The 26,736-nt window shown below is 45.8% G+C and overlaps 2 protein-coding genes across 2 annotated transcripts in view; one reads left to right on the plus strand and one right to left on the minus strand.

Moving 5' to 3' along the window:
* Window positions 1–2,208: 2,208 nt before the first annotated feature.
* Window positions 2,209–22,913, minus strand: LYAR (Ly1 antibody reactive). The gene is made up of 9 exons (XM_040419107.1): window positions 22,829–22,913; window positions 19,905–20,057; window positions 19,687–19,801; window positions 19,335–19,442; window positions 16,915–16,998; window positions 16,171–16,531; window positions 8,614–8,685; window positions 8,262–8,347; window positions 2,209–2,553 (listed from the first exon to the last, which is right to left on the minus strand). Exons 2-9 carry the CDS (start codon window positions 20,024–20,026, stop codon window positions 2,419–2,421), a joined length of 1,083 nt encoding a protein of 360 aa, XP_040275041.1. The 5' UTR covers window positions 20,027–20,057; window positions 22,829–22,913; the 3' UTR covers window positions 2,209–2,418.
* Window positions 22,914–22,952: 39 nt separating this feature from the next.
* ZBTB49 (zinc finger and BTB domain containing 49) overlaps window positions 22,953–26,736 on the plus strand; it is a 30,213-nt gene continuing 26,429 nt past the window's right edge. The window contains exon 1 of the mRNA XM_040419105.1: window positions 22,953–23,010. The gene's annotated coding sequence lies outside the window, so the exon portion shown is untranslated. The remainder of the gene's footprint in view (window positions 23,011–26,736) is intronic.

The following is a 26,736-nucleotide window of genomic DNA, read 5'->3' on the forward strand; positions in this document are numbered from 1 at the left end:
ATGCCAGTGGCGTCAAATTCAGAGTCAACATCTTGATACAGCTGCCAACCTGGACACTGGCGACCACACACGTTGGATTCATGGCTTCATGCTATTCTCTTTATGCCATTGCCAATGAAACATGAACCCCAAAATGTTTTTCTGTAGTCCAATATTGGGTCTCCAGAGCAGCCATGTTTTCCTATGTTTGACTTATTGCTGGAACTGGGCACGGTCCATCTGCCTTGTGGCAATGTGAATGGTCTCTTCCCAGAAGTTTTGCTGAGCAGTAGCATTAGACTTTTCTGCTACCGATTTTGCTGTAAACTGCTACAGGGTGTGTGAAATGCAAATTGTGGCTTGGATTTGCCATGGATTCCATTCTACACATTAAAAGGGTGAAATTCATGTTTTTTCCCTCAACATAATGACCATACTACAAATCCCCCGCATGTTCACATTATGTAATTTAAGCACTTTTCTGCATTTGTAACGTGTTTTTTTTCTGTGTATTTATAAAAGCATGTCAGGCACTGATGATAATGCATTATTTAAATCAACTACCTTGTCTATTTTGGTGATGAGACACGCTCCTAAACCAGCATCATTGGGTCTAAACTCCATTAAAAGGGGCTGACTTATGAAACACTTATCAGTGAGGTTCTGACTGCTGGGGCCCTGGACGATCACAAGAGCCCCATATGAATGTAGCTCCATTCATTCAGTACACAGCTTGGGTATCTCCATAAGCTTCATAGAGCTGAATGAGGCATCAGTGTACATGTGGAACCGCCGCTCCACCATGGACCCCAGCAGTCAGACCTCCACCAGTCACTGATTCCCTATCCTGTAGTGTTTCCATGGGACAACCACTTAAAAAAAGTTTTCCGAGATTTTAATATTGATGACCGTCCAGAGGATAGGTCATCAGTATCTGAACGGTGAGGGTCAGACAACCGGGAGCCCCAGCAATCAGCTGCTTCAGAGAGCACCGGCGCTCCTGTGAGCGCCAAGGCCCTCTACGTGATTACTGTATAGCGCTCAGCTCCATTCACTTCTAAGGGGCTAAGCTACTCCTAGGCCACGTGACCAATGAACGTGATGTCACATGGTCTAGAGAAAGCAGCGATAGGGTCGTGGCGCTACTTAAAAAGGGCCGCTGCCTTCTCGAACAGCTGAATGGCAGAGTGTCCAGGGTGTCGGACCCCCACCGATCAAATACTGATGACCCGTCCAGAGGATAGATCATCAGTGTAAAACTCCCAATAAATTCCTTTAACCTATAATGCAAGCGACCACTATTGGCATCCAGAGCATTAGGAAAACTCTGCACTGAAATAATTAAAACAATGCAAAAATAAAAGTTATATATATATTTTTTTTTATTTAAAATGGTTTGGTACACATGTACAACCATGTATAACCTTAAAGCGTTTCTGTCACCTGAAAAATGGGTATTAAGCTGGCTGAAATTAGCGGCTCCGTTCTCCCACCTCTGGCCACGTCCTGCTACACTAGATTGACAGGGCAGGCAGTGTTGGTCTCCTACCTCCCTCCCTGTCTGCAGTGTAAATCTCGCGCCGTTCAGTATTCGGCGCAGGCGCAGTGAGGAAGCTGGCAGCTGGTGTGCGCCCTTCAGTGCGCCAAATACTGAACGGCGCGAGATTTACACTACAGACAGGGCCGGAGGTAGGAGACCAACGCACATCGCTAATGTCAGCCAGCTTAATACCCGTTTTTCAGGTGACAGAAACCCTTTAAATTCATACTCACATGGAAACTGTGTAAATATCAGAGCCTCATATAAAATCAGTAATCAATGGAATCAATGTAAAGCTTCCGTAAAAATTTGACAGTAGCCCAACAATCCAAAACTGTACCAACCCTCTCAACCAAGGAAAAAAGAAAAAACATACAGGCACAGCATCGTCAGTATATCCAGAAGGTCAAATACAATACGGGGGAGATTTATCAAAACTGATGCAAACGGAAACTGGCTTAGCTGCCCAGAGCAACCAATCAGATTCCACCTCTTTCTTTCTTCAGAGCCGTTTTGGAAAATGAAAGGTGGAATCTGATTGGTTGCTATGAGCAACTAAACCAGTTTTTATCAGCATCAGTTTTGATAAATCCCCCCCAGTGTCCCTTTCTTTGTGAACAATCCCAAATCTGGCACTACGAAGCTTGGTAACACTGCCCATACATCCTACATATACAGAAGACAGAAAAGAAACTAGTTGGTTTTTAATATTTTTTTTTTGTCTTATTGATGCATCAACTGTGTCATAAATTTAGATGGAGACCCACCTTGAAATTCCTAACTTAAAAGGGGTGGGATGATTATCAACATTTTGTTTTAGCCTGGGCTCATAAAACAGTATACAACAATGAACAATGCTGAGAACAGTATACTAGAACTCTGGTGAACTACATTTGGACTTATTTCACTAGCTTTACTCTTTCTTTTAATACTCTAAATTTTGGATTGTTCTGAACTTTCTTGTTGAAGGTGGCGAGAAGCACCTCTTCAGATCTGTGATGCTCAGAAGATACCGCGTGATACTGTGCAATGACCTAGAAGAGAATAACCAGAAGTGTCATGGTGGATCTGACCAATACCGTCAAATGGCAGATACATGGCTCCAATACCGTCAAATGGCAGATACATGGCTGCAACAGGACATCTGCGATGGTAACTAGTAGGCAGATTCTGTAGAATGGATAGGCGATGACTAGATTTTTGTACTTACCGTAAAATCTGTTTCTCTTCCGTTCATTCGGGGGACACAGGCTTGACAATGGGGTATAGCTGTCACCTCTAGGAGGCGACACTAAGCACAAATATGTGAGCTCCTCCCTTCAGCTATACCCTTCCTACAGGGACTAAGCTAAAACAGTTGGTGCAAAAGCAGTAGGAGAAGCAAGACAAAAAACAGGAAAACCAAACTATGTACAAACCCAGAACCACGCAGGCCACAAGGCCCGTAAAAGAGAGAACGGGTGGGAGCTGAGTCCCCCAATGAACAGAAGAGAAACAGATTTTACGGTAAGTACAAAAATCTAGTTTTCTCATCCATATCATTGGGGGACACAGGCTTGACCATGGGACGTTACAAAACAGTCCCAAGGGTGGGCATAAACAAGAAGCCCTCTGGCCAATCAGAGAACCGCCGTCTGCAAAGCTCTACACCCCAGAGAAGTGTCAGAAGACTTTGGAAAAATTTGGAAAAGGTGTGCAAAGACGACCTGGTAGCCGCCTTACATACCTGAAGGGCTGAAGCCCCATGATGCACCGCTAATTCTGCCCGAGCAGAATGAGCAGAAACCCGGAAGGGTGGGGCCCGGTCACTGACGCGGTACACTTCCACAATGGCCAAACGAATCCAATCGGGAAATGGAAGTTTTAGATGCAGCCAGCCCTCGTCTCGGCCCCTTTTGGGATGACTAACAGGGAATCTGTCCGCCGGAAAGATGACGTCTGGGACAGATAGATTCGAACGGCTCGTACCAAATCCAGAGTGTGGAACGACTGCTCACGAGGATGAGACAGGTCAGGACAAAATGAAGGGAGAATGATCTCTTCATAGAGATGGAATTCCCACATAACCTTCGGAAGGAAGGACTGAACAGGGAGCGAAGGACTACTTTGTCCTGATGGAAGGGCAACCGACAGGAAAGAGCCGCGAGTTCCAACACCCTACGGATGGAAAATTTTGCCACCAAAAAGGCCACCTTGTAGGACAGGAAGCGAAGAGACACCTACTGCAAAGGCTCAAACGGTGAAGACTGGAGAGCGCTGAGCACTAGATTAAGATCCCAAGGATTCAACGGAGGACGGAAAGGGGGCGCAGCATGTGCCACCCCCTGCAGAAAGGTCCAAACCGCAGAAAGCGAAGCAAAGTTCCGCTGAAAAAGAATGGAAAGAGCCGAAACTTGCCCTTTGAGGGAGCTGAGAGCCAGCCCTAAGTCCATGCCTGACTGCAGGAAAGACAAGAGTCGCGGCAAAGAGAAACGAATTGGAGACAGGTGGTGACGTTCGAACCAACTAAAGTAGGACTTCCAGGTCCGGTGGTAGATTCGGGAAGGCGACGGCTTTCTGGCACGAATCATGGTCTGGACAACAGCATCCGAGAAGTAGTAGGGAGGCTTCAACAGCCATGCCGTTAAATGTAGAGACTCTAAATTCAGGTGGAAGATCGGCGGTCCCTGCGACAAGAGGTCCTCCCGAAGAGAAAGACGCCAGGGTTCGTCGGCGAGAAGGGTGACTAGAGATGCGTGCCACATTCGGACCTGATCTTCCAGAGGAGACGTGGAATGAGAGGAAGAGGAGGGATCACGTAAGGAAACGTGAACTGACTCCACCGAATCACTAGGGCGTTGCAAGCCAGGGCCATGGGATCCCTGGACCGCGCAACAAAGTTCTCGACCTTGTGGATGAAGCGAGGGGCCATGAGATCAACATCCAGCCGACTCCATCACTCGCAGATGGCTAGAAAAACTTGCGGGTGAAGAGCCCATTCGCCAAGATTGAGACGCTCCCGGCTGAGAAAGTCGGCGATCCAGTTGTCGACGCCGGGGATGTGAACTGCCGACAGCGCCGGAACATGGCTCTCCGCCCAGCTGAGAATCAGAGCTGTTTCCGCCATGGCTGCCGGGCTCCGCCCTGGTGATTGAGGTACGCCACAGCCGTGGAGTTGTCGGACTGAACTCGAACCGGTCCAATGCAGCAGAGAGAGACGAATCGCTCTGAATTCCAGAATGTTGATTGGGAGGGAGCGCTCCTCGCATGACCACACGCCTTGAACAGATAGATTTCCCAACACTGCCCCCCCCCCCCCCCCCAAACCTGAAGGCTTGCGTCTGTTGTCAGCACCGTTCAACAGAGAGGAAGGAAAGAGTAGCCCAACGTCAGCATTGGGGAAACCAACCACCAGCTGAGGGCCCGGAGGGTCGGGGCAGAGAGACGTATGGGCCGATCCAGGGAGGCTGGGGAACGGCCCCAATTGGTTAGAATGGCTCGCTGAAGAGTCCTGGTATGGAATTGAGCATAGGGAACTGCTTCGAAGGCAGAGACCATGTGACCCAGAGCCCGCATGCAGTGACGAATGGGAAGAGGACGGGGCCGCAACAAGGGGAGAATCTGAAGACAGAGAATGGATAGCTTCTTTGGGGGCAAGAGTACCTTGGCCTGAAAGGTGTCGAGTAACTTGCCCAGAAAGGTTAGCCGCTGAGATGGATAAAGACATGACTGCCGATTCAGGATCCATCCCAAGTGTTCCAGGGTGTCCCGGACTATGCGCAGGCTGTCCGCCGTTGCCCGGAACGATGGACCCTTTATCAGGATATCGTCTAAGTAAGGGATCGCCACTATACCCCTGGCATGGAGCAGGGCCGTGACCGCTGCCAGAACCTTTGTAAAGACTCTGGGAGCTGTGGCCAGGCCGAACGGGAGGGCCACAAACTGGTAGTGAAAGGGACCCACTGCGAACCGGAGACATTTTTGATGACTGACGCAGATGGGAACATGAAGATAAGCATCCTTGATGTCTATCAAGGACAGGTACTCCCCCGGTTCCATGGACGCAATGGGCGATCTCAGGGACTCCATCTGGAAGCAGTTGAGTGCCTTGAGGTCCAGAATGGGACGGAACGTCCCCTCTTTTTTGGGGACCACAAAGAAATTGGAGTAGAACCCGCGAAAACGGTCTTGCGCAGGAACCGGGACGATCACTCCCTGCCGCAGAAATGTGTGAATTGCCTGAAAAAAGGAATTTGCAGCAGAGGTCGGAGGAGACGAGCGGAAAAAAAAAAATCGGGACGGAGGGGAGGACCTGAATTCCAACTTGACCTCTCTCACCCAGGCATCAGAGACGTGAGCCAGCCAAACATGACGAAACAGGTGAAGCCGGACACCCACCCGATCGGAGGGAGCTGGAAGATGCAAGTCATGCAGAGGAGGTCATGGGGTTATAGGACCTAAAGCCCTGTTGACGGGGACGCCAGAAAGGGCGAGGTTTGAAGGAAGACTTGCGCTTCTGATCTGGGGCAGACTTGTTGGTTGGCCGCTTGGGGCTAGAAAAACTCTGAAAAGGGGCAAAAAAGAGGCTTACGCTTTTTTGACTTGTTGAAACGAACCCTGTTCTGTGGTAAAGGAGTGCTTTTACCACCTGTAGCATCAGAAATTATCTCGTCCAGGTGTTTGAAAAAAAGTCTGCTGCCGGTAAAGGGGAGGGACGTCAGGGTCAACTTTGAAGCATTATCTGCCGCCCAGCAGGTTGCCATAGGGTACGGCGAATAGCCACCAAAAGGGCTGACGAGCGGGCCATAAGCCTGGCTGCGTCCAGAGAGGCTTCACAAATATATGCACTGGCATGGGGGAGCTGCAGGGCAATATCAGAAAGTTCCCCCGTGGGGACCCTCGGGGAGAGACCCTGACGTAGATTATTTGCCCACTCACCCATAGCTTTGCTCACCCACATAGAGGCAAAAACCGGTCCCAGTGCTGTGCCCACTGCTTCAAAGGAAGATTTTGCGAAAGATTCCAATTTTTTTATCCCTGATAGAGAAAGAAGCCCCATCTGCCATCGGCAAAGGGGTATGTTTTGCCAAGCGGGACACTGGCAGGTCAACTATAGGTGAAGACGACCACTTCTTAGTCAAATCCCCTGGAAATGGATAAAGGACGTCTAAGCGTTTGGCAAGGCAAAACGTCTACCAGGAAAATTTCACTCCTTGGAAAGAGAGGAATCAAAATCCTGGTTGTTGGGGAAACATTTGGGGGCGAGCGATGGGACTTCCTAAAGGAAAAACCCGAGCCGGCCGATGAGGTTGCAGGGTCCCTCAGGAGAGACAAAATCCTCATCTGAAAACCTCTTCCAAGGAGGACACGTCGGAGTGAGACTCTCTAGGAGGTGGTGGAGAGGCAGAGGAAACGCAGACACCCTTTTGGGGGGAGGATGGTCTGGCCCATTTAGCGGGACGGCCTTGCGGACAAACGCCCCAGTATTTCCACAATACCAGCTCTACCATAGGCTGGGCAGTAGGGGCGACTGGGTCAGGGGCAGAGCCAAGGTAACCTAAGAAGGGGAGGGAGGAAGAACGAGGGGAGCACTCTGGGGGCCAGAAATACTTATGCGTGAATAAACCTTTTTTCATTGAAAACACAACTGGAGTGCAGTCCGATTTCTTTGTTCCGTATCAGTGGGTAAGCACCAGTTACCATACTCGGACCTGCACCCTCTCTACTTGATTTCTGTTTTGGTGGTGCTGCTGGTAATTTTTTTTCCATATATTATATATATATATTTATTTATTTATTTTAGAATAAAATTAGCAGACCTGCCTCCTACAGACACTAAACTAAAATTGATTTAGCTAAGTCCCCGTAGGATGGGTATAGCTGAAGGGAGGAGCTCCCACTTTTGTGCTTAGTCTTCGCCTCCTAGTGGCAACAGCTATACCTACGTTCAAGCTTGTGTCCCCGAATGATACGGATGAGAAAAATACTTTGGACACGGTAACCCCTTTAACATGGTCTCTCTCATAGCCGACTCCCAGTCAAATAACTAAATACCACATGAAAATAAGAATAGTGCATGTCTAGGCATCATTTCCATCACATGCCTAAAGAAGAGCAAGCCGTGCAGTATAAGTCATCATATTTCTCCACTTTTCCATAAAGAACTGACAGCCCTGACTTAGGCTACTTTCACACCTCAGTCATGGATCAGCAAAAATGCTTCAGTCATGATAATACAACCATCTGCTTCCGTTATCAACAGATCCGGTTGTATTATCTTTAAAATAGCCAAGACGGATACGCCATGAACACCACTGAAAGTCAATGGGGGACGGATCCGTTTTCTATTGCGTCAGAGAGAAAAACCTGCGATGGGGACGCAACCAAACGGAACGGAATACATTCTGGCGCACTCAGTTTCGTTCAGTTCAGATTTGTCCCTATTGACAATGAATGGGGACAAAACGGAAGCGTTTCCTTCCCCCCCCCCCCGCTATTCAGATCCTATGATGGATCTCAATAGCACAAAGGGAAAGCGCAGATGTGAAAGTAGGGGGCAAGCAGTCATGGTTCGGTGGTATGACGGCTAGTGAGCATCATGCTTGGGTCCTATTAATTGAAACAGGAGCCATACACGATACCTGCTGGCAGTTGTTTGGTAACTGTACCACGCAGCGTCTCTCCATGTGCCCTGTCAGATAGGGAAGGAGGTAAACTTTAAATACAGACTCAGGATAATCCAAGCCTGGCGAGTCTAGGGTACCTTTTTCCGGAGTTTCTTGATAGGCAGTTCGTTGTCAGGAGCCTGCTTCAGCAGTGCCTTGATTGTTCCCTTCCAGTTGAATTTACCTGCAAACATAAGAATTGAAAAATCACTCACTGATCTGTTCTATCTTCTTTCAAGTTCTTAGTTATATTTTAGCTAGGGAAGCTGGGCGATGACCAATGCGGTCACAATTACCGCTCCCCACTGGGATCGCCGCTCAGCTTTCCTACAGTTTGAACCTGTTGAATGCGAGGATACATTACTGCATCAAGAGGCATATCTGCTGAGCGACGAGCAGTAGGACAGTCTTACACCAGAGATGGTGGCATGACGTTAAATCCGCCTTTACCCTTTTTCCCGCTGTCCTCTTCACCATCGTCATCAGCCCCGTTCTCGTCTGCCTCCGCTTCCTGTACTTCTCCTTGAAATAAAATCAATGTGGATTTGAATACGTCAGTTCGTGATGGCAAAGAAACAACTTTCCATAGACAAAGGCACAGACGCACGTGTGTGGCGTAAAAAGTCATGAAACGGCAACAGGAAATGGCTTGACGCATCCCAAGAGGCATGGCAGTATATTCAGCAAGCATATGAGATTTCACCATGTAGGATGTCGAGGCTCACCCCAATGAAGCCATGAGCATGCCACCCTAAAGGTGGTGTCCCAACACGGGAAGTGATGGTAGATTGCCAGGGTATGCCATCACTGTCTGACCAGTGGGATACAAGTGCCGAAACTCCCCAGAATGAAGCAAAGGCGTGGGGTCTGTAAAACGCGCATTAGGCATTTAACAATAAGAATTAATAAGAATTAAACCATGGATAGCATAGCTCCAGAAACGTAAAAAATGTATCTTCTCCATATTTACATCAAGGGGTTGTCTCACTTCAGGAAGTGGCATTTATCATGTAGAGAAAGTTACGGTAATACAAGGCACTTACTAATGTATTGGGATTGTCCATATTGCTTCCTCTGCTGGCTTGAGTCCTTTTTCCATCACATTATACACTGCTCGTTTCCATGGTAACAACCACCCTGCAATCCATCAGCGGTGGTCGTGCTTGCACACGATAGGAAAAAAAAATTCGCATTGGATGACGCTTTTTCCTATAGTCTGCAAGCACGGCCACTGCTGATGGATTGCAGGGTGCTTGTAACCATGGAAACTAACAGTGTATAAATGCAATGGAAAAATTCATCAAGCCAGCAAAGGTAGAAATACATTAATAACTGGCTTGTATTTACTTTCTCTACATGATAAATGTCATTTGCTGAAGGGAGACAAGCCCTTTTAATGGGTTGTCCGAGTTTTATATAAACTCGGGCAACCCCTGTTAGTGGCCTAAAATAACAAATGAGTAGACACTCCCCCGTTTTCTTGAGTGCTGTTCTCTGGTCCTCTCGCTCATGACGCCATCTTCTTGGCTGCAGCAGTGACGTTCTGTGCACAAAACACTGCTGCAGCCAATCACCGGCCTCACCCACGTCTCTGCTGAGACCAGTGATTGGCTCCAGCAGTGACCTGTCAGCACAGAACCTCACCACTGCAGAGAGAAAAACAAGTAGCAGCGGTGAGGCCCAGAACGCAGCGCAAGAAGAAACAGAGGAGAAAACAGGCGAGTATCAATTTGTTATTTTAGGCCATTTACAGGGGTTGCCTGAGTTTTTATATAAAGCGAGACAACCCCAACTTGCAGTGTCCATTACCTGTTGTAATGTAGCTTGTGTTACAGACCGGTTACTGGTATTGGGCATGGGTAGGACGCTATGAACATATCCATCAGATCTGAGCTCAGTGACTACAATACGACAGACCATATCACGTAGTAGTTAAGAGGGACCATAAAATGTTTCGGTTATTCGCATCATGACGGTATATACCACTGCTGTAAAGGAATGACCGGCACTCGCGCTTGAGTTTCAAATGCAGAAATTTAATTCAAGTCGCTTCTTTTTCATTAGTGACGCGTTTCAGCACTCACGTGTGCTTTCATCAGACTATATTCACACATCCTCACAGTAGGTCTTCAATAGCAAAAAAAAGAGGGTGGATTGTACACGGATCTATTTACAAAGGAGACGGATCGCAATAGCTTACTTGCTTTTTCAAGTAGCCATCCGGTCCCTACAAAGAAATCCATCCCCTTCTCTCAATTTCAGAGAGTCAGGAAAATAGTCAGCAATACGGAGGTCCGCGAGATTAGGTTACAGGAAATGGAGAATCAGTTTATAGCCAGAGGTTACCAGAGGCGACTTTTACAAGAGCAGAGGGAAAAACTAGACACTTCAGGAAGCTTTAGGACAGAGAAGCCACCGCGCATCCCATTGGTGGTCAAATATCACCCATTGACTCAACAACTAAGGGGCATTGTCAATAAACATTGGCATACAGTTTCTAAATCATATCCTCAGATTGAGGAATTTCAGAGACCCCCTAATGTTATGCTTTAAAAAGGGCAGATAATATCAAAGATAAAATAGTTAGGGCCGACATTGGCAGCAATAACCGGGATTTAAGACAGAGTGTACTATCCTCTCCCAGACAGGCTACATTCCCCTGTCCGAATTGTGTGAACTGCTCAAGTGTGATCAGGGGGACTTGTTTCTCACACCCGCCTTCAGGGGAAAGAATCCCCATAAAAGGCGTATTCACGTGTGACAGCAGATTTGTGGTTTATATTTTGGAATGTCCGTGCGGATTATTATACGTGGGGGAAACCTCTATGAGAATAAAGGATAGGTTGAGCAAACACAAATCCACCATTAGAAAGGGTAACTTACTGCTCCCCGTACCATACCACTTTCATGAGAAAAAACAAACATACTATAGCGCAGTTGCGTTACCAGGCGATTAAAGGTGTTCCATTACCTCGCCGTGGTGGCGATCGCAATAAATTACTTTTGCAGAAAGAGGCATATTGGATCCATCGTTTACAAACGATGGAGCCAAGAGGCCTAAACCGCGAATACAACATAAGCAGTCTGATCTGATATTTAAAATGATTTCGTTTTTTTCAGCGGAATTAATTGTGGAACTTTTTTCATTGAAGCGAGTGGAAACAGGTAAAGCTTCCCCACCTGAGTGTATCTGATCAGTGGTATGACGTCAGTTCCTTTCCCCTTTTTTTTTTGCTATTTAAGACATACTGTGAGGATGTGTGAATATAGTCTGATGAAAGCACATGTGAGTGCTGAAACGCGTCACTAATGAAAAAGAAGTGACTTGAATTCAATTTCTGCATTTGAAAATAAAGCGCGAGTGCCGGTCATTCCTTTACAGCATTATTACTGGGATGCCTGCTCGTTGACACGCGCACCGCCAAACAAACCAGGTGAGCAGTGCCGGCCATTTCACTCTAAACAGTATAGATCACTAGGATCTTGAGTATGTCAAAGACACATTGATGATTCAGTACTGCCCCCGTTCTGTTTTCCCCCGCACAGCTGCGCCCCTATCTGTGCAGGGGAACTGGATCTGGTCCTATTCTTTCTAATGGGTCACTTCTGCAGATCTGTGCGAGACGGGCGGCTGGGAAGCCTCTGTGCAAGGAAAACGGTGAAGGAGATGCAGCACTAAATCTGAGATGAGCCCCGACTTTCTCACGATTAGTGGGGGGTCCCATATTCTAGGGGTATTCTATTTAATAGAGGAGTGCACGTCCTCTCCTGCAGATTATCTAGTGACCAGGAACAAGGAGACGTGGCCTGCAGATACAAGCTGACATACACGGTCATATAGAGGAGCAGAGGACAATAGCATCAGTCAGAGATAATTTCAGGCTCTGCTGAGGCAGGAACTCGTGATCTCTCTCTTGTGCGGTCATTATAGGATCATTGCACTCAGCATGCAACTGTATATGAAGGTACGAAATAGGAAGGACTAGAACACATGCTGCTTTCAGCAGAATCGGCCAATGACCTGATGGACCCCGTCAGCAGATTTACTGTCGTAGGGGAAAAAGAATCAGCCATGTAGGATTTCAACATGTTCCCGCAGGAGATAAACTGGCTTACTTCCATTGCTTGTATATGGTGTGCAGTATGCCCAGCTTAAAGGGAACCCCTGCCTTTAAAGTAGTCTTCTAGGAGCAGAATATTGATGACCTGTCTTCAGGATAGGCAACTAATATCTCATCACTGGGGGTCCGTTTTCCGACACCCCTGCCGATCAACTGTTTAAAGAGGCTGCAGCCCTTCCTAGGCCAGTGACATCACATTCATCGGTCACATGACCTATGTGCATTCAAGTGAATGAGCCTGGGCTGCAATACCAAGAACAGCCACTATACAATGTACAGTGCTGTGTTTGGTATGCTGTGCAGGGTTGAGCTAATCGGGTTCGGATTGCTGTATCCGAACCCAATTCTTTAAAAAAAAAACGACATTAAGAATATCGGCTCTGTCCTACTGTAAAATGTATGGCCTCTGCGGAGGCCTTTCTGAAGTTTCAGCAAATATTGCGAGACTTGCCTCATGTTGCCTCTAGCACATGTCAGTTTGTTTATTCGCATAAATTACTGTATCAAAATACCCAGCTGAACTCTGCTCTAAGCAGAGGCGAGGCGATATTTGCTGAACCTTCGGAAAGACCCCCGCAGAGGCAATACATTTTACAGTAGGACGGAGCCCATATTATTAACAAAGTTATTAAAAGAATCGGGGTTTGGATACAGCAATCTAAACCCGATTCGCTCAACCTTAGCTGTGAGGAGTGCCAAAATCTCTTCAAACAACTGATCATTGGTGGGAGTTGTACCACAACCCATCAGACATCAATATTCCTCTACCCGGTTTTGAGGCCCAAAATTCTTTCCCATCAGATTTCTTATTATATCTTTATAGAGTCAGAGCGGGAGAGGGGAACTGTTCTTATGGAGTTTCATGTATATCACTGTATGCAGTAAGCTCCCTCTAGTGGCGGCAGAAGACAGAAAACATGTCCCAGAAACAGCGCCACTCCTCTGCATGGCTTTTGTCTGGCACTGCAGCTGTTCCATTGGCGTGAACAGGGCTGAGCTACAACTCCACACACAACCTGTGGACAGGTGTTCTTACAAAAACACAGCCATGTTTTTCTAAACCCCACTTGGTGCTATTTTAATTTTTTTCACTTTTGTTTTTTTTTTCCTACCCACCTTTCAAGAGCCATAACTTTTTTACTTTTCCGTTCACATACCCGTATGAGGGCTTGTTTTTTTTTTGAGGTACAGTTTGTCCATGTTCTCACGCATATATCGTCTTTTTTTTTTTTATTTGGTCTACAAAAGCATGTAAGGGCTCATTTGTTGTGGGGTGGGTTGTAGTTGTATGGGTATTTTGAAGTACGCACAACTTTTAATTTTTTGGTAGGAGAAGCAACAATGTAATACTGCCACCGATTAGCCGATGAACGAGCAACTGGAATCTTTCATCGGGTTTAAAAAATCTATGTTGGCGGCAGATGTGCTGTGTAATCACGATCTGCGGCCGGCAAACAATGATTCTGTATGGGGTCGAGCGATGGCATTAGGGATCTCTCCTCCCCATACTGTGGAGGAGATCGCTGCATGTCTTAACCTAACGAGCAGGTGGTTGCTGGAAAGGAACACTTCCTTTCGACAATCGCCTTGATGATCTCCTCGTATAATATAAGCCTACACCAGTGATCTCCAGTCTGTGGCTCTCCAGCTGTTGCAAAATTACAACTCTCATCATCAACTCATCTTCAGTTGTAGTTCTGAAACAATTGGAGAGCCACAAGTTGAAGAAAATTGGCTTATACTATAGACTGTAATACACTGCTCAAAAAAAATAAAGGGAACACTTAAACCACACAATGTAACTCCAAGTCAATCACACTTCTGTGAAATCAAACTGTCCACTTAGGAAGCAACACTGAGTGACAATCAATTTCACATGCTGTTGTGCAAATGGGATAGACAACAGGTGGAAATTATAGGCAATTAGCAAGACACCCCCAATAAAGGAGTGGTTCTGAAGGTGGTGACCACAGACCACTTCTCAGTTCCTATGCTTCCTGGCTGATGTTTTGGTCACTTTTGAATGCTGGCGGTGCTTTCACTCTAGTGGTAGCATGAGACGGAGTCTACAACCCACACAAGTGGCTCAGGTAGTGCAGCTTATCCAGGATGGCACATCAATGCGAGCTGTGGCAAGAAGGTTTGCTGTGTCTGTCAGCGTAGTGTCCAGAGCATGGAGGCGCTACCAGGAGACAGGCCAGTACATCAGGAGACGTGGAGGAGGCCGTAGGAGGGCATCAACCCAGCAGCAGGACCGCTACCTCCGCCTTTGTGCAAGGAGGAACAGAAGGAGCACTGCCAGAGCCCTGCACAATGACCTCCAGCAGGCCAAAAATGTGCATGTGTCTGCTCAAACGGTCAGAAACAGACTCCATGAGGGTGATATGAGGGCCCGACGTCCACAGGTGGAGGTTGTGCTTACAGCCCAACACCGTGCAGGACGTTTGGCATTTGCCAGAGAACACCAAGATTGGCAAATTCGCCACTGCCACCCTGTGCTCTTCACAGATGAAAGCAGGTTCACACTGAGCACGTGACAGATGTGACAGAGTCTGGAGACGCCGTGGAGAACGTTCTGCTGCCTGCAACATCCTCCAGCATGACCGGTTTGGCATTGGGTCAGTAATGGTGTGGGGTGGCATTTCTTTGGAGGGCCGCACAGCCCTCCATGTGCTCGCCAGAGGTAGCCTGACTGCCATTAGGTACCGAGATGAGATCCTCAGACCCCTTGTGAGACCATATGCTGGTGCGGTTGACCCTGGGTTCCTCCTAATGCAAGACAATGCTAGACCTCATGTGGCTGGAGTGTGTCAGCAGTTCCTGCAAGACGTAGGCATTGATGCTATGGACTGGCCCGCCCGTTCCCCAGACCCGAATCCAATTGAGCACATCTGGAACATCATGTCTCGCTCTATCCACCAACGTCACGTTGAACCACAGACTGTCCTGGAGTTGGCAGATGCTTTAGTCCAGGTCTGGGAGGAGATCCCTCAGGAGACCGTCCGCCACCTCATCAGGAGCATGCACAGGCGTTGTAGGGAGGTCATACAGGCACGTGGAGGCCACACACACTACTGAGCCTCATTTTGACTTGTTTTAAGGACATTACATCAAAGTTGGATCAGCCTGTAGTGTGTTTTTCCACTTTAATTTTGAGTGTGACTCCAAATCCAGACCTCCATGGGTTGAAAAATTCGATTTCCATTTTTTTATTTTTGTGTGATTTTGTTGTCAGCACATTCAACTATGTAAAGAACAAAGTATTTCAGAAAAATATTTAATTAATTCAGATCTAGGATGTGTTATTTTTGTGTTCCCTTTATTTTTTTGAGCAGTGTACTATAGTGTGGTAGTCTATGGGACCCACACCTATAAGCTGAAAAGGCTTTTAAAGGGGTTCTCTCATCTCAGACAATGGGGGCATATCGCTAGGATATGCCCCCATTGTCTTATAGGTGCGGGTCCTACAGTCGGGACCCGCACCTATATCGAGAACGGAGCCCCGAAAGTGAAGGAGAGCGCACTGCGCATGCGCAGCCGCCCTCCATTCATTCATTTCTATGGGGCCACCGAAAATAGCCGAGTGCTGGCTCGGGTATTGCCATCTGCCCCATAGAAATGAATAGGAGCATGGGCCGCGCATGTGTGGCACGCTCCCATTCACTTCTATGGGAGAGGCAGGGATTAACACTTGGTGGTGGATGGACCCCGGGAAATCTGGGGTTTTCCAGCCACAGCGCTCCCCGCTCCGTTCTCGATATAGGTGCAGGGAGCATATCCTAGCGATATTCCCCCATTGTCTAAGATGGGAATACCCCCTTTAAATACATTCAGTCCCATCCCTAGATGGCCTATCCAGAAAACCCCTTCAAACCAATGCTTGTACCTTCTGAATCATTACGTTTCTTCTTTTGCCGAGGTGCTTCCTTCTCTCCACCCTCACATTCTCGCTGCTGCTGCTTCTTCTTCTTCTTTTTTCCTCTAGTCTCCTCATCATTGGCTTCATCATGACCATTCGCTTCATCTTCCATCTTCCGCTTCTTCCCTTTCTTTTTTGCGCCATTCTGCAGTGGCTCCTCTGAGTTTAGATCTTTTTTCTCTCTTCTATTCTTTTTCTGCCTTTCCTCTTTCCGTTCCCGCTTGCTCTTCTTCTCGGTTTCCTCAGTGGCTGCAGACGACTCAGATTTACTCTGAGCCTCTGAAGTGTTAGATGGCTTTGGCGCATTGTTATTAGCGTTATCTTTTTGCTAAGAAAACGTATGACAAATGTTAACGTTAATTTCAAACTGCGATGGAATAAAAACACTAAAGACATTCCCCAAACTACATTTTTCAAGAAAATGTCTCATCTATTCAAAGGAGGAACTTCTAATATTTCCTCCCAGCTCTATTCCCCAAAGCAGAGAGTCACTGCAAAGACTCGTGGAACCGTTGTGTCTGGGTGGCTTCACGTGTGGCGGAAAAATCTGCCAGAAAACACACAAGGGCGGACTTTGTTGCAGATTTCATCCCTCATTGAAATGAATGGAAAAAAACTGCTTTAGAAAAACTGCAACACATCATTCCGCAGCCGAACATGGGGCAGGAATTAACCTAGTCTTCATGCTGCGTCATCAGATCTAATACTTACATTACTTGTGGCCTCTGAGAAACACTCCCACACTGCATCCTGCACGGCTTGATTATTGACTTTTAAACAGTTTATCATCCAATTCTAGAGAAAAAAAAAAACCTGGTTAAAAAGCATCTGTCAGGCATAAAGCCTGATAGGGCTGACCCCGCTGATTAAAAGCCTACCTCTGCAACGCAGGTGGGTTACTTCATTCTGGAGGGAAAGTGCACATGCAGATGAGCAGTTAAGTGCTCTGAAGGCGGGCCCGAGCCGCCCTGTGCACCCTTGCTCCTCCTTCCTGACTGACAGGACTATGCAGTAACCAGACCCTATCAAGTGGGAGGAGCAAAGGGTGCACAGAGTAACTTGGCCCCGCCTCCAGAGCACTTAACTGCACACCTGCATAGAGATTACAAGTACCTTCCCTCCAGAATGAAGCCGCTGATTGGCATAACAAAGGTATGATTTTAATCAGCTGGGTCAATCCTACCAGGCATTTTGCTTGGTTGAATAGGATTGATGCTGCTCTTTACTTTATTTTCAAGGGTTAGGTGACAAAAAAATAATAATAATAACCTTAATCTAATAGTTATTCCCTATCCTGTGTAACTTAGATTGGGGACAGTTGGATGATAATGTCTGTAAAGTGCTGTGGAGTATAGTAGCGCTATATAAGTGCATAAAATAAAACTAATAATAGGGGATAACTTAGTCTCCCTTCTCAAAAATTATATTTCTTAGTACACGTATGCTTTGGAAATTGGCGTACCAATTAATATGGCTACCTATATAGGCATTGTCACCAGGGCTTCTGAAGGGAGAGTATGTGCTGCAGGCTTCCATTTATAGTGCGGGAGAGCTGCTTCCAGGATTACAAAGGCAATGCTGATTTCCTCCAAAAACCGCACCTCTCCGGTCCACAGGGTGTATCTGGCATCACCGCTCATCAGCCCCATTCACGTCAATACCACACAGCCCGTGGACAGGAAGAAAGCAGCCATCTTACTATTTTCTAAGCCTGTACAACCTCTTTATTAAACCCTTCCATCTGAAGCCATCTTGGGCCAAACGCCGGAGCCCCTTTCCAAATCTGATGTGACACTTTATCTGGCAATAACGGTGGGATTCTTTTACTTATCCAGGTGATTCAGTTATTGTCTATTCATGATGCATTGTACTTTGTTAGTGGTGGATTTTGGTTTCATTTATAAAAAAAAAATATATAAATTATATTTTAGAAATGTGCCATTTTGAAAATGTATACTTCTCTACTAGACAAAGTACGTTGGCATAATTTTCTAAACAAACTTTTAACAGAGAGTTTTCTCACCTCAGCAAATAGCATTTGTTATGTAGAGAAAGTTAATACAAGGCACTTACTAATGTATTGTGATTGTCCATATTGCTTCCTTTGCTGGCTGGATTCATTTTTTCCATCACATTATAAATTGTCTGTTTCCATAGTTACAACCACCCTAGAATCCAGCAGCGGTGGTCGTGCTTGCACACTATAGGAAAAAGCATTGGCCTATGTGCGCTCCTACGGTCCCGGTCACCAGACATGCTGGCGCTTTTTCTTAGTGTGCAAGGACGACCACCGCCGCTGGATTGTAGGGTGGTCGTAACCATGGAAACAAGTAGCGTATAATGTGATGGGAAAATGAATACAACCAGCAAAGGCAGCAATTTGGACAATCACAGTACATTAGTAAGTGCCCTGTATTAACTTTCTCTACATGGTAAATGCCATTTGCTGAAGTGAGACAACCCCTTTAATTTCTGGGGATGTTAGAGGGTCCAGAGGGTTCTGCATACGTTTTTTTTTTTTTAAAGAAAATTTCCGGAACCAATTTTTTTTAGGGTCTAGTTAAGTTTCAGAGGGATCTATATATGTCAGAAGCCCCTCATAAAATCACCACATTTTAAAATACAAACCCCTCAAAGTTGAATTTAGGAAGTTTATTTGTTAACACTAAGTGTTTCACAGGAATTAACTCAAAATGGAGATTCAATTTGAAAAGTTCAATTTTTGTGCATATTTTAAATTCCAATCTATTTTTTAAGAAGACAGCAGGTGATTTTTATCAAGTGAGCTGCGTGAGGGCTTGTTTTTTTGCAAGACGAGCTATATTTTTTTTTTTCTTTTATCGGTACCATTTTGGGGTACATATGGCTTGTGATCTCATTTTATCCCGTTTTTCAGGAGGCTACATTTTGTCAGTCTATTTTTTTGCAATCCCTTCCCTCAAAATACCCGCAAACCACCCCACTGTGGCGTACACCTGTACAAATTCCACTCCCTCCCACCACTTTGTAGCCGTCCCCACCCTGTTCTCGGGATTGTTGGTGGAATGGTCACACCACCTTGCTAGTAAGGTTTCTACATTACTGCAGTATTATATGACGTCATAGCTTAGTATTACAGGACGGCGACTTACCTGGAATTTCGCCTTCTTTCTGGGAACATTCTCATATGTACTAATCTTACTTAAAATGTTCCTTATATTGTCACTAATGTTCGGCTTCTTCATCGCTTCATGGATTCTCTGGAAAACCAAAAACATTAGTAATACAAGTGGGAAGACAAAAGTAAATCATTGTAAAACCGTGTAACGAAAAAGCAAAGCATTTTTCGCCCGGGGCAACCAATCAGCACCTACCTCTCATTTTCCAAAGGTCTGTTTGGAATGGAAGAAGCAATTTGATTGGTTTCCCCAGTAATACATGGTGACCATATGCCACCAGTAGCTTTTATACCTGTCCATGTCTACCATGAGGCCCGACACTCACCTGAATCCACTGCTGCTGCTTCACATCTCCTTTGTTGGCCTTGGCCTCAAAGGCTTTGCCGCCATATTTCTCATCCTCGGTTAGACACTTCAGGTGGGTTTTATACTCGTCTCCCCTGTATCACAGACACAAATATAAGGAACGGCCACAGATGTGAACACGGCTATGACTAAGAAGCTTCTCTATCTATCTGACAACTACTTTTGAGTTGGACATACCAGAAATCTTTACCACAGTCAATACAAGAAAGACACTGACAGCTCCGGCAGCTGACGAGATGTTTCTCCACTTGAGCTTTCTTCAGGGATTCACCACAGCCATTGCAGGTGAAGAACACCATGGTGAGCCTTACACGCAGGAGAGCCTCTCACCTATAGAAAGGATTTAAGGTAGTCACTGAGAAATCCCTCGTTTACAGGAGGTCACACTACCTGATACACCAGAGCTGGACACAACCCAGAAATCAGGTCCACAAACCTCCAGTGATCCATTGGTCCCATACATCAGAATTCAGATGCACGGGTTTAAATGGTAACTAGCATTCTACACAACTTTGCATCAATAGTACAGGTGACTATAGGAAACTTTGTAATATATCTCATCAGATAAAAATGCCTTGTTCCCTGATTATCTGCTGCCCCCCCCCCCCTTCCTAAACTAACTTTCTCTCTTAAATTTGTGAGAAATCCATCTTGTGAGACTATATTTCTCTTTACATGAACCGATGAGCATTTGTAGAAACACTGGGGATCATTTACGTTGTTTTGCGCTTGTCTGCGATTCCCCCCCTGCACTGGTGAAAGATGTTCATAATGTACGAAGAGACGTGCGCCTTGTCATAAATAAGGCTAAAACTGGCTTAAATGCAAGTGAATATGCTGCGGCTGATCTGTCACCATTGACTTACATAGTGTTGTATGCGGTTTCTTGCTCCGCATCCCACGAGACACTCAAAAAAGGCTGTTTGCAGAGCTTTTGTGTGCATCATGGGAACGCAACCAAACGGAGCGGAATACATTCTGGTGCAGTCCGTTCAGTTTTGTCCCAATTGACAATAAATGGGGACAAAACTGAAGCGTTTTCCTCCGTTTTTGAGATCCTATGACGGATCTCAATAGTGGAAAGGGAAAGCGCAGATGTGAAAGTAGCCTAGAATGCTGGGTGCGACAATACTGTTAAAAAGTTGCAAAATAGGGTCTTGCAAACTATTCGAAGGAGGCCACTTTTTCTAATGTAACTCTATCAAGGAAGGTTACTGGATTCTATTGCAGGATTACCTGCTTGAGCCTATTCCATCAACGGTCCCCTAATGAACCAATATACCATAGGCATTGGAGAAACGCATTGGGACACTACTTGGGATCCAGAAAAGAAGAAGCCTAGCATATTATAGGGTAAATATAAGGGATTCTCAGGGATTAGCCACTGAGAAGTGGGGTCACCCCTTTCGGGGCGGGTGCTCCGCTTGTAGGCTGGGGTAGTACAAAGGGGAGGTCAGGGACAGCTGACCTGGCTTCATACAAAAACCCCACTTCTCTTTAGAAATGATGCTGATATAAAAGAACCCTTGGATCACCAAGGAGAAGAGATCTATGAAAACCGTATGTGCCTCCTGATTACGGTACGTGACTGTAAGCAGAGACGGGCTTAAAGAGGACCTTTCACCAGAATAAAGCATCTAAACTAAGTATACAGACGCGTAGAGCGGCGCCCAGGGATCCCCCTGCACTTACTGTTATCCCTGGGCGCCTCTCAGGCTATGAGCTGAGCGCTGCGATTGGCCAGCGCTACAGCATAGGAGAAAGAGACCGCGGCAGGTTCCCCTGGGTGGAGCCTAACTATGAAGATACCGGAGGCTATAAACGGAGAACGGAGCGGCCCCCGGGTATAACAGTAAGTGCAGGGGGACCCCTGGGCGCCGCTCTACATGTCTGTATAGTTAGTTTAGATGCTTTATTCTGGTGAAAGGTCCTCTTTAATATTGCACAGACAAGCCCCTCCATTTTCTCATTTACCCTATAAGAGTTTATACATTGAGATATTGATGCTAGGTATATGTAAAGAAGTTATTGGATAATAGAACATATAGATAGTTTTGTGGTTTTAAAAGTATCAGTAAAAGTTAATTTTGTATAGGGGTATTTTTTTCTGACAGACAGGAAGCAGAATCTACTGCCGCCATGTCTAGTCTATGTAAGGTGACCACTTGTTTAACCCCAAGAAGGGGGGACACCCTAGACCACTGTTCCTCAACTCTGGTCCTCAGGGCCCACCTGCCGGCCATGTTTTCAGGACTTATTTTGTATTGAGCAGGTGATATAATTAGTGTCAGTGCATCAGGACTTACCTCAGGTATTCATGACGGGTAGGTGGGCCCTGAGGTACTCTATCCTAGAGCACACCCCCTCAACTAGTAATGGTGAGAGGCGAGAAAAAAAAAGCGGGAGACCTAGGGTGAGCCGTGCGTGGGCTGGGAGTGCTTCCCTCTCCTTCAGTCAGACAGAGTGACATGTCGGCCGGCTCTAGTGACTGAGGGGGAGAGAACCCCTCAGTCAGTCTGTGCAATGCTGCTATCTGAGCGTGGAGGACACCCCAAGGAGGACAGGGAGCCAGGACTATCCGGCCTAAATCTGGATCTCTGGCAACCCTAAGTCTATGGGGAGACATCATGGCCGTCTCCTGCCAACCGAGAATTAGGGATGCAGCGTGCAATGGAGAAAGCCACTATAAAATGCTGCATACAACATGGGGGTCATCTATCAAACTGGTGTAAAGCACAACTGGCTTAGGTGCCCATGGCAGCCAATCAGATTCCACCTTTCATTTTCCAAAGGAGATGTCCAAAATGAAAGGTGGAATCTGATTGGTTGCTATGGGCTCCTAAGCCAGTTCTACATTGCACCAGTTTTAATCAATGACCCCAATAATGGTCAGATACAGCGCTATCACTGGTGTACACATATGGCAGCGAATTCTAAAATTGTAGGCACACCTGCAGTGAGCCCCACTCTCACTATCCTTAGTGCACCCGCAGAAGCCCATGCCATGAGAGCTCCAGCATGCAGTATATGGAGGACAGGTCTGCCACTTCCACACCGGGCACGTACTGCTGTCTCTTTACAGTCCTGAATTTTACACTCACCTCCAGTAAACCACGTGCGCCTCCTCTGCAACGGCCGCTGTTTACTGAATGACGTCACTTCCTGTAAACCTTCCACACGCAGGGAAACCGGCTTCGCTGTGGGGGCGGAAGTGACGTTCCGTCGCACAGAATTGACGTCATCGAGGGCAGACTTTAGTGACAGGAGCTGCAGAGAGTAGCTGGTAAGTCGGCAGTGATGACCTGGTCAGTAGCGGGCCCTAGTGTAATGTATTGTAATGGCATTGGTTCTGCACAGCAGTGGCCGTGTACACGTTCAGGAGGTGTTCTCAGTATGGCAGGGAGCCTCCTTTAACCACTTCCATACCGGGCCATTCACCCCCTTCCTGACCAGGCCTAATTTTGCAAATCTGACATGTGTCACTTTATGTGGTAATAACTCTGGAGCGCTTTTACTCATCCAGGCCATTCAGAGGCACACTGTACTTCATGTTAATGGTAAATTTGAGTCAATATATTTTACCTTTATTTATAAAAAGAAAATCCAAAAGTTAACGAAAATGTGAAAAAATTCACTGTTTTCTAGATTTGAATCTCCCTGCTTTCCAGACAGATAGTGATTAGTGTTGAGCGAACTTGTGTTTTAAGTTCGGCGTCTAAAGTTCGGGTTATTGAAGAATGGCATTATGGATTCTAAATTCCGTTATGGTCCGTGGTAGCGGAATCCATAACGCCATTCTTCGATAACCCGAACTTTAGACGCCGAACTTAAAACACAAGTTCGCTCAACACTAATAGTGATGCCTCATACAATATTTATTAACATTCCCCATATGTCTACTTTATGTTGGCATCTTTTTGGTAATGTCTTTTTTTTTTTTGGGACGCTAGAAGGTTTAGAATTTTAGAAGCAATTTTTGAAATTTTTAAGAAAATTTCCAAAGTCCACTTTTTTGAGGACCAGTTCAGTTCTGAAGTCACTTTGTGGGGCTTACATAGTGGAAACCCCCTGTAAATGACCCCATTTTAGAAATGACACCCCTCAAACTATTCAAAACTGGTTTTAGAAATGTTGTTTAACCCTTTAGGTTTTCCACAGGAATTAAAGCAAAATAGAGGAGAGATTTTTGCAGATTTTCCATTTTAATATTTTTTTTTCCCCCTGGAACACATCAAGAGTTAAAAACAAAACAAACCTCAATATTTATTACCCTGATTCTGCAGTTTGCAGAAACACCCCATATGTGGTCGTAAACTACTGTTTGGGCACACGACAGGACACAGAAGGCAAGGAGCGCCATATGGTTTTTGGAGGGCAGATTTTGCTGTAATGGTCTTTGGGCACCATGCTGCATTTGAAAAGACCCCGAGCTAACCCCACAGTGAAAACCCCCAAAAAGTGACCACATTTTGTAAACTACACCACCCAAGGAATTTTTAAGGGGTGTAGCGAGCACTTCACTCAACAGCTGTTTCATAGAATTTTTAATACTTGGGTGTGAGAATGAAAAATTACATTTATTTAATTTTTATTTAATTTTTTTACAAGAAAATGGTCCTTTAGGCCTAAACTTTCTTTTTCACAAAAGATAACAGGAGAATATCCCCCCTCCCCCCACAATTTGCTACCCACGTTCTCCTGAATACAGTAACACCCCAATTGTGGTCATAAACTGTAAGGTCCCTTTCACACGGGTGAGTATTTCACGCGGATGCGATGCGTGAGTTGAATGCATTGCACCTGCACTGAATACCGACCCATTCATTTCTATGGGGCTGTTCACATGAGCGGTGATTTTCACACATCACTTGTGCGTTGCGTGAAAATCGCAGCATGCTCTATATTCTGCGTTTTCCCACGCAACGCAGGCCCCATAGAAGTGAATGGGGCTGCGTGAAAATCGCAAGCATCCGCAAGCAAGTGCGGATGCGGTGCGATTTTCACGCACGGTTGCTAGGAGACGATCGGGATGGAGACCCGATCATTATTATTTTCCCTTATAACGTGGTTATAAGGGAAAATAATAGCATTCTGAATACAGAATGCATAGTAAAATAGCGCTGGAGGGGTTAAAAAAAATAAAAAATAATTAAACTCACCTTAGTCCACTTGCTCGCGCAGCCCGGCTTCTCTTCTGTCTTCTTTTTTGCTGTGTGCAGGAAAAGGACCTGTGGTGACATCACTCTTGTCATCACGTGATGGATCATGTGATGACCGGAGTGACATCACCACAGGTCCTTTTCCTGCACACAGCAAAAAAGAAGACAGAAGAGAAGCCGGGCTGCGCGAGCAAGTGGACTAAGGTGAGTTTAATTATTTTATTTTTTTTTTAACCCCTCCAGCGCTATTTTACTATGCATTCTGTATTCAGAATGCTATTATTTTCCCTTATAACCATGTTATAAGGGGAAATAATACAATCTACAGAACACCGATCCCTTTTTCTCACGCGAGTGCAAAACGCATTACAATGTTTTGCACTCGCGTGGAAAAATCGCACATGTTCCCGCAGCGCACCCGCACATTTTTTCGCAACGCCCTTGTGAAAGAGGCCTTATTTGGGGATACACAAGGGATCAGAAGGGAAGGAGCGGCATCTGGATTTTCTAACATGGAATTTTCTGTCAAGGTTTTTAAGAGTGCGAGACAAGCTGTCGTTTTTATTGCCACCATTTTGGGGTGCATTTGGCTTTCTGGTTGCTTTTTATCTCATTTTTTGTGGGAGGTGAAGTCACAAAAAAAGCTGTTTGGTGTCATTTTTCAATTTTTTCAATTTTTTTTTACACCGTTTACTTGATGATGTAGATCATGTGATATTTTTGTAGAGCCAATTGTTATGGATGCGGCGATACCAAATATGTCTTTATTTTTATTTTTTTACCTTTTACACAATAAGAGCATTTTTAGAAAAAAAAAATCATGTTTTTGTGTTGCAATTTTCATAGAGCCATATTTTTTTATTTTTAAGGCTATGTGTGTGGGGCTAATTTTTTGCGGGATGAGGTGACGTTTTTATTGCTACCATTTTGGGGTACATACGACTTTTTAAATGATTAACATTGTGTTTTTTGGGAGGTGAGCTCACAAATAAAAATCTGTTTTGGTGCAACGTTTTTTATATATTTTTACAGCGTTGATCTGATGGGGTGGATGATATGACATTATTATAGAGCTGGTCGTTGCGGACGCGGTGATACCAAATATGTCTATTTTATTTTTTTCTTCTATTTTTAACATTTGTTGAATAACCGATTTGGGGGGAATTATTTTTTTTAAAATGTGGAACTTAAAAATAAAAATTTGAAAAAATTTAAAAAATTTTCAAAACACTTTCTTTTTTTATTTTACACTTTGCGTCCCTCATAAGGTCATACAAGACCTCTGGGGGACATTTTTTTTCCCCACTATTGATTTCTCCTGTAACTGAGGCTGACATAGTAGCCCCTGTTACAGGGTAAATACACCCCCCAGAGAGGCTGTACAGCATATTACAGCGCTCTGCAGCCTCAGTGCAGGGCTGATCGAGGTCTGTAGAAGACCCGACAGCTCCTGCACTCCCCCGGCCCCGGCGGTCACATGACCACCAGGCCGGGACAGCTATGCGCTCGGTGAGCGCTGTGTATACAGCTATCTAGAAGGCAGGGACACCTGGGCACTGTCCCTGTCTTCTCTAAGGGTTGCCCTGCTGTCACTGACAGCTGGCAACCCGCTTGGCAGCTGCACTATTAGCGTGCAGCTGCCATCTCTGAATGGATGTTCCAGAACGTCCATTCAGAGATACACCGACCGCCAAGAGATGGTGCCACCCAGCTGACCCGAACTCATTGTATCCTAGTGATTTCTGATGCTGGGAGTTCCTGCCTGACCGCGGGTCTGCGGCCCTGTACTGCCCGCATCATGTGAGGATGGGTCAGGCTGGGAGTCACAGCTTCAAAGATCACTACTAATT

This window comes from Bufo bufo, chromosome 2, assembly GCF_905171765.1.
Source record: "Bufo bufo chromosome 2, aBufBuf1.1, whole genome shotgun sequence".
NCBI lineage: Eukaryota > Metazoa > Chordata > Amphibia > Anura > Bufonidae > Bufo > Bufo bufo.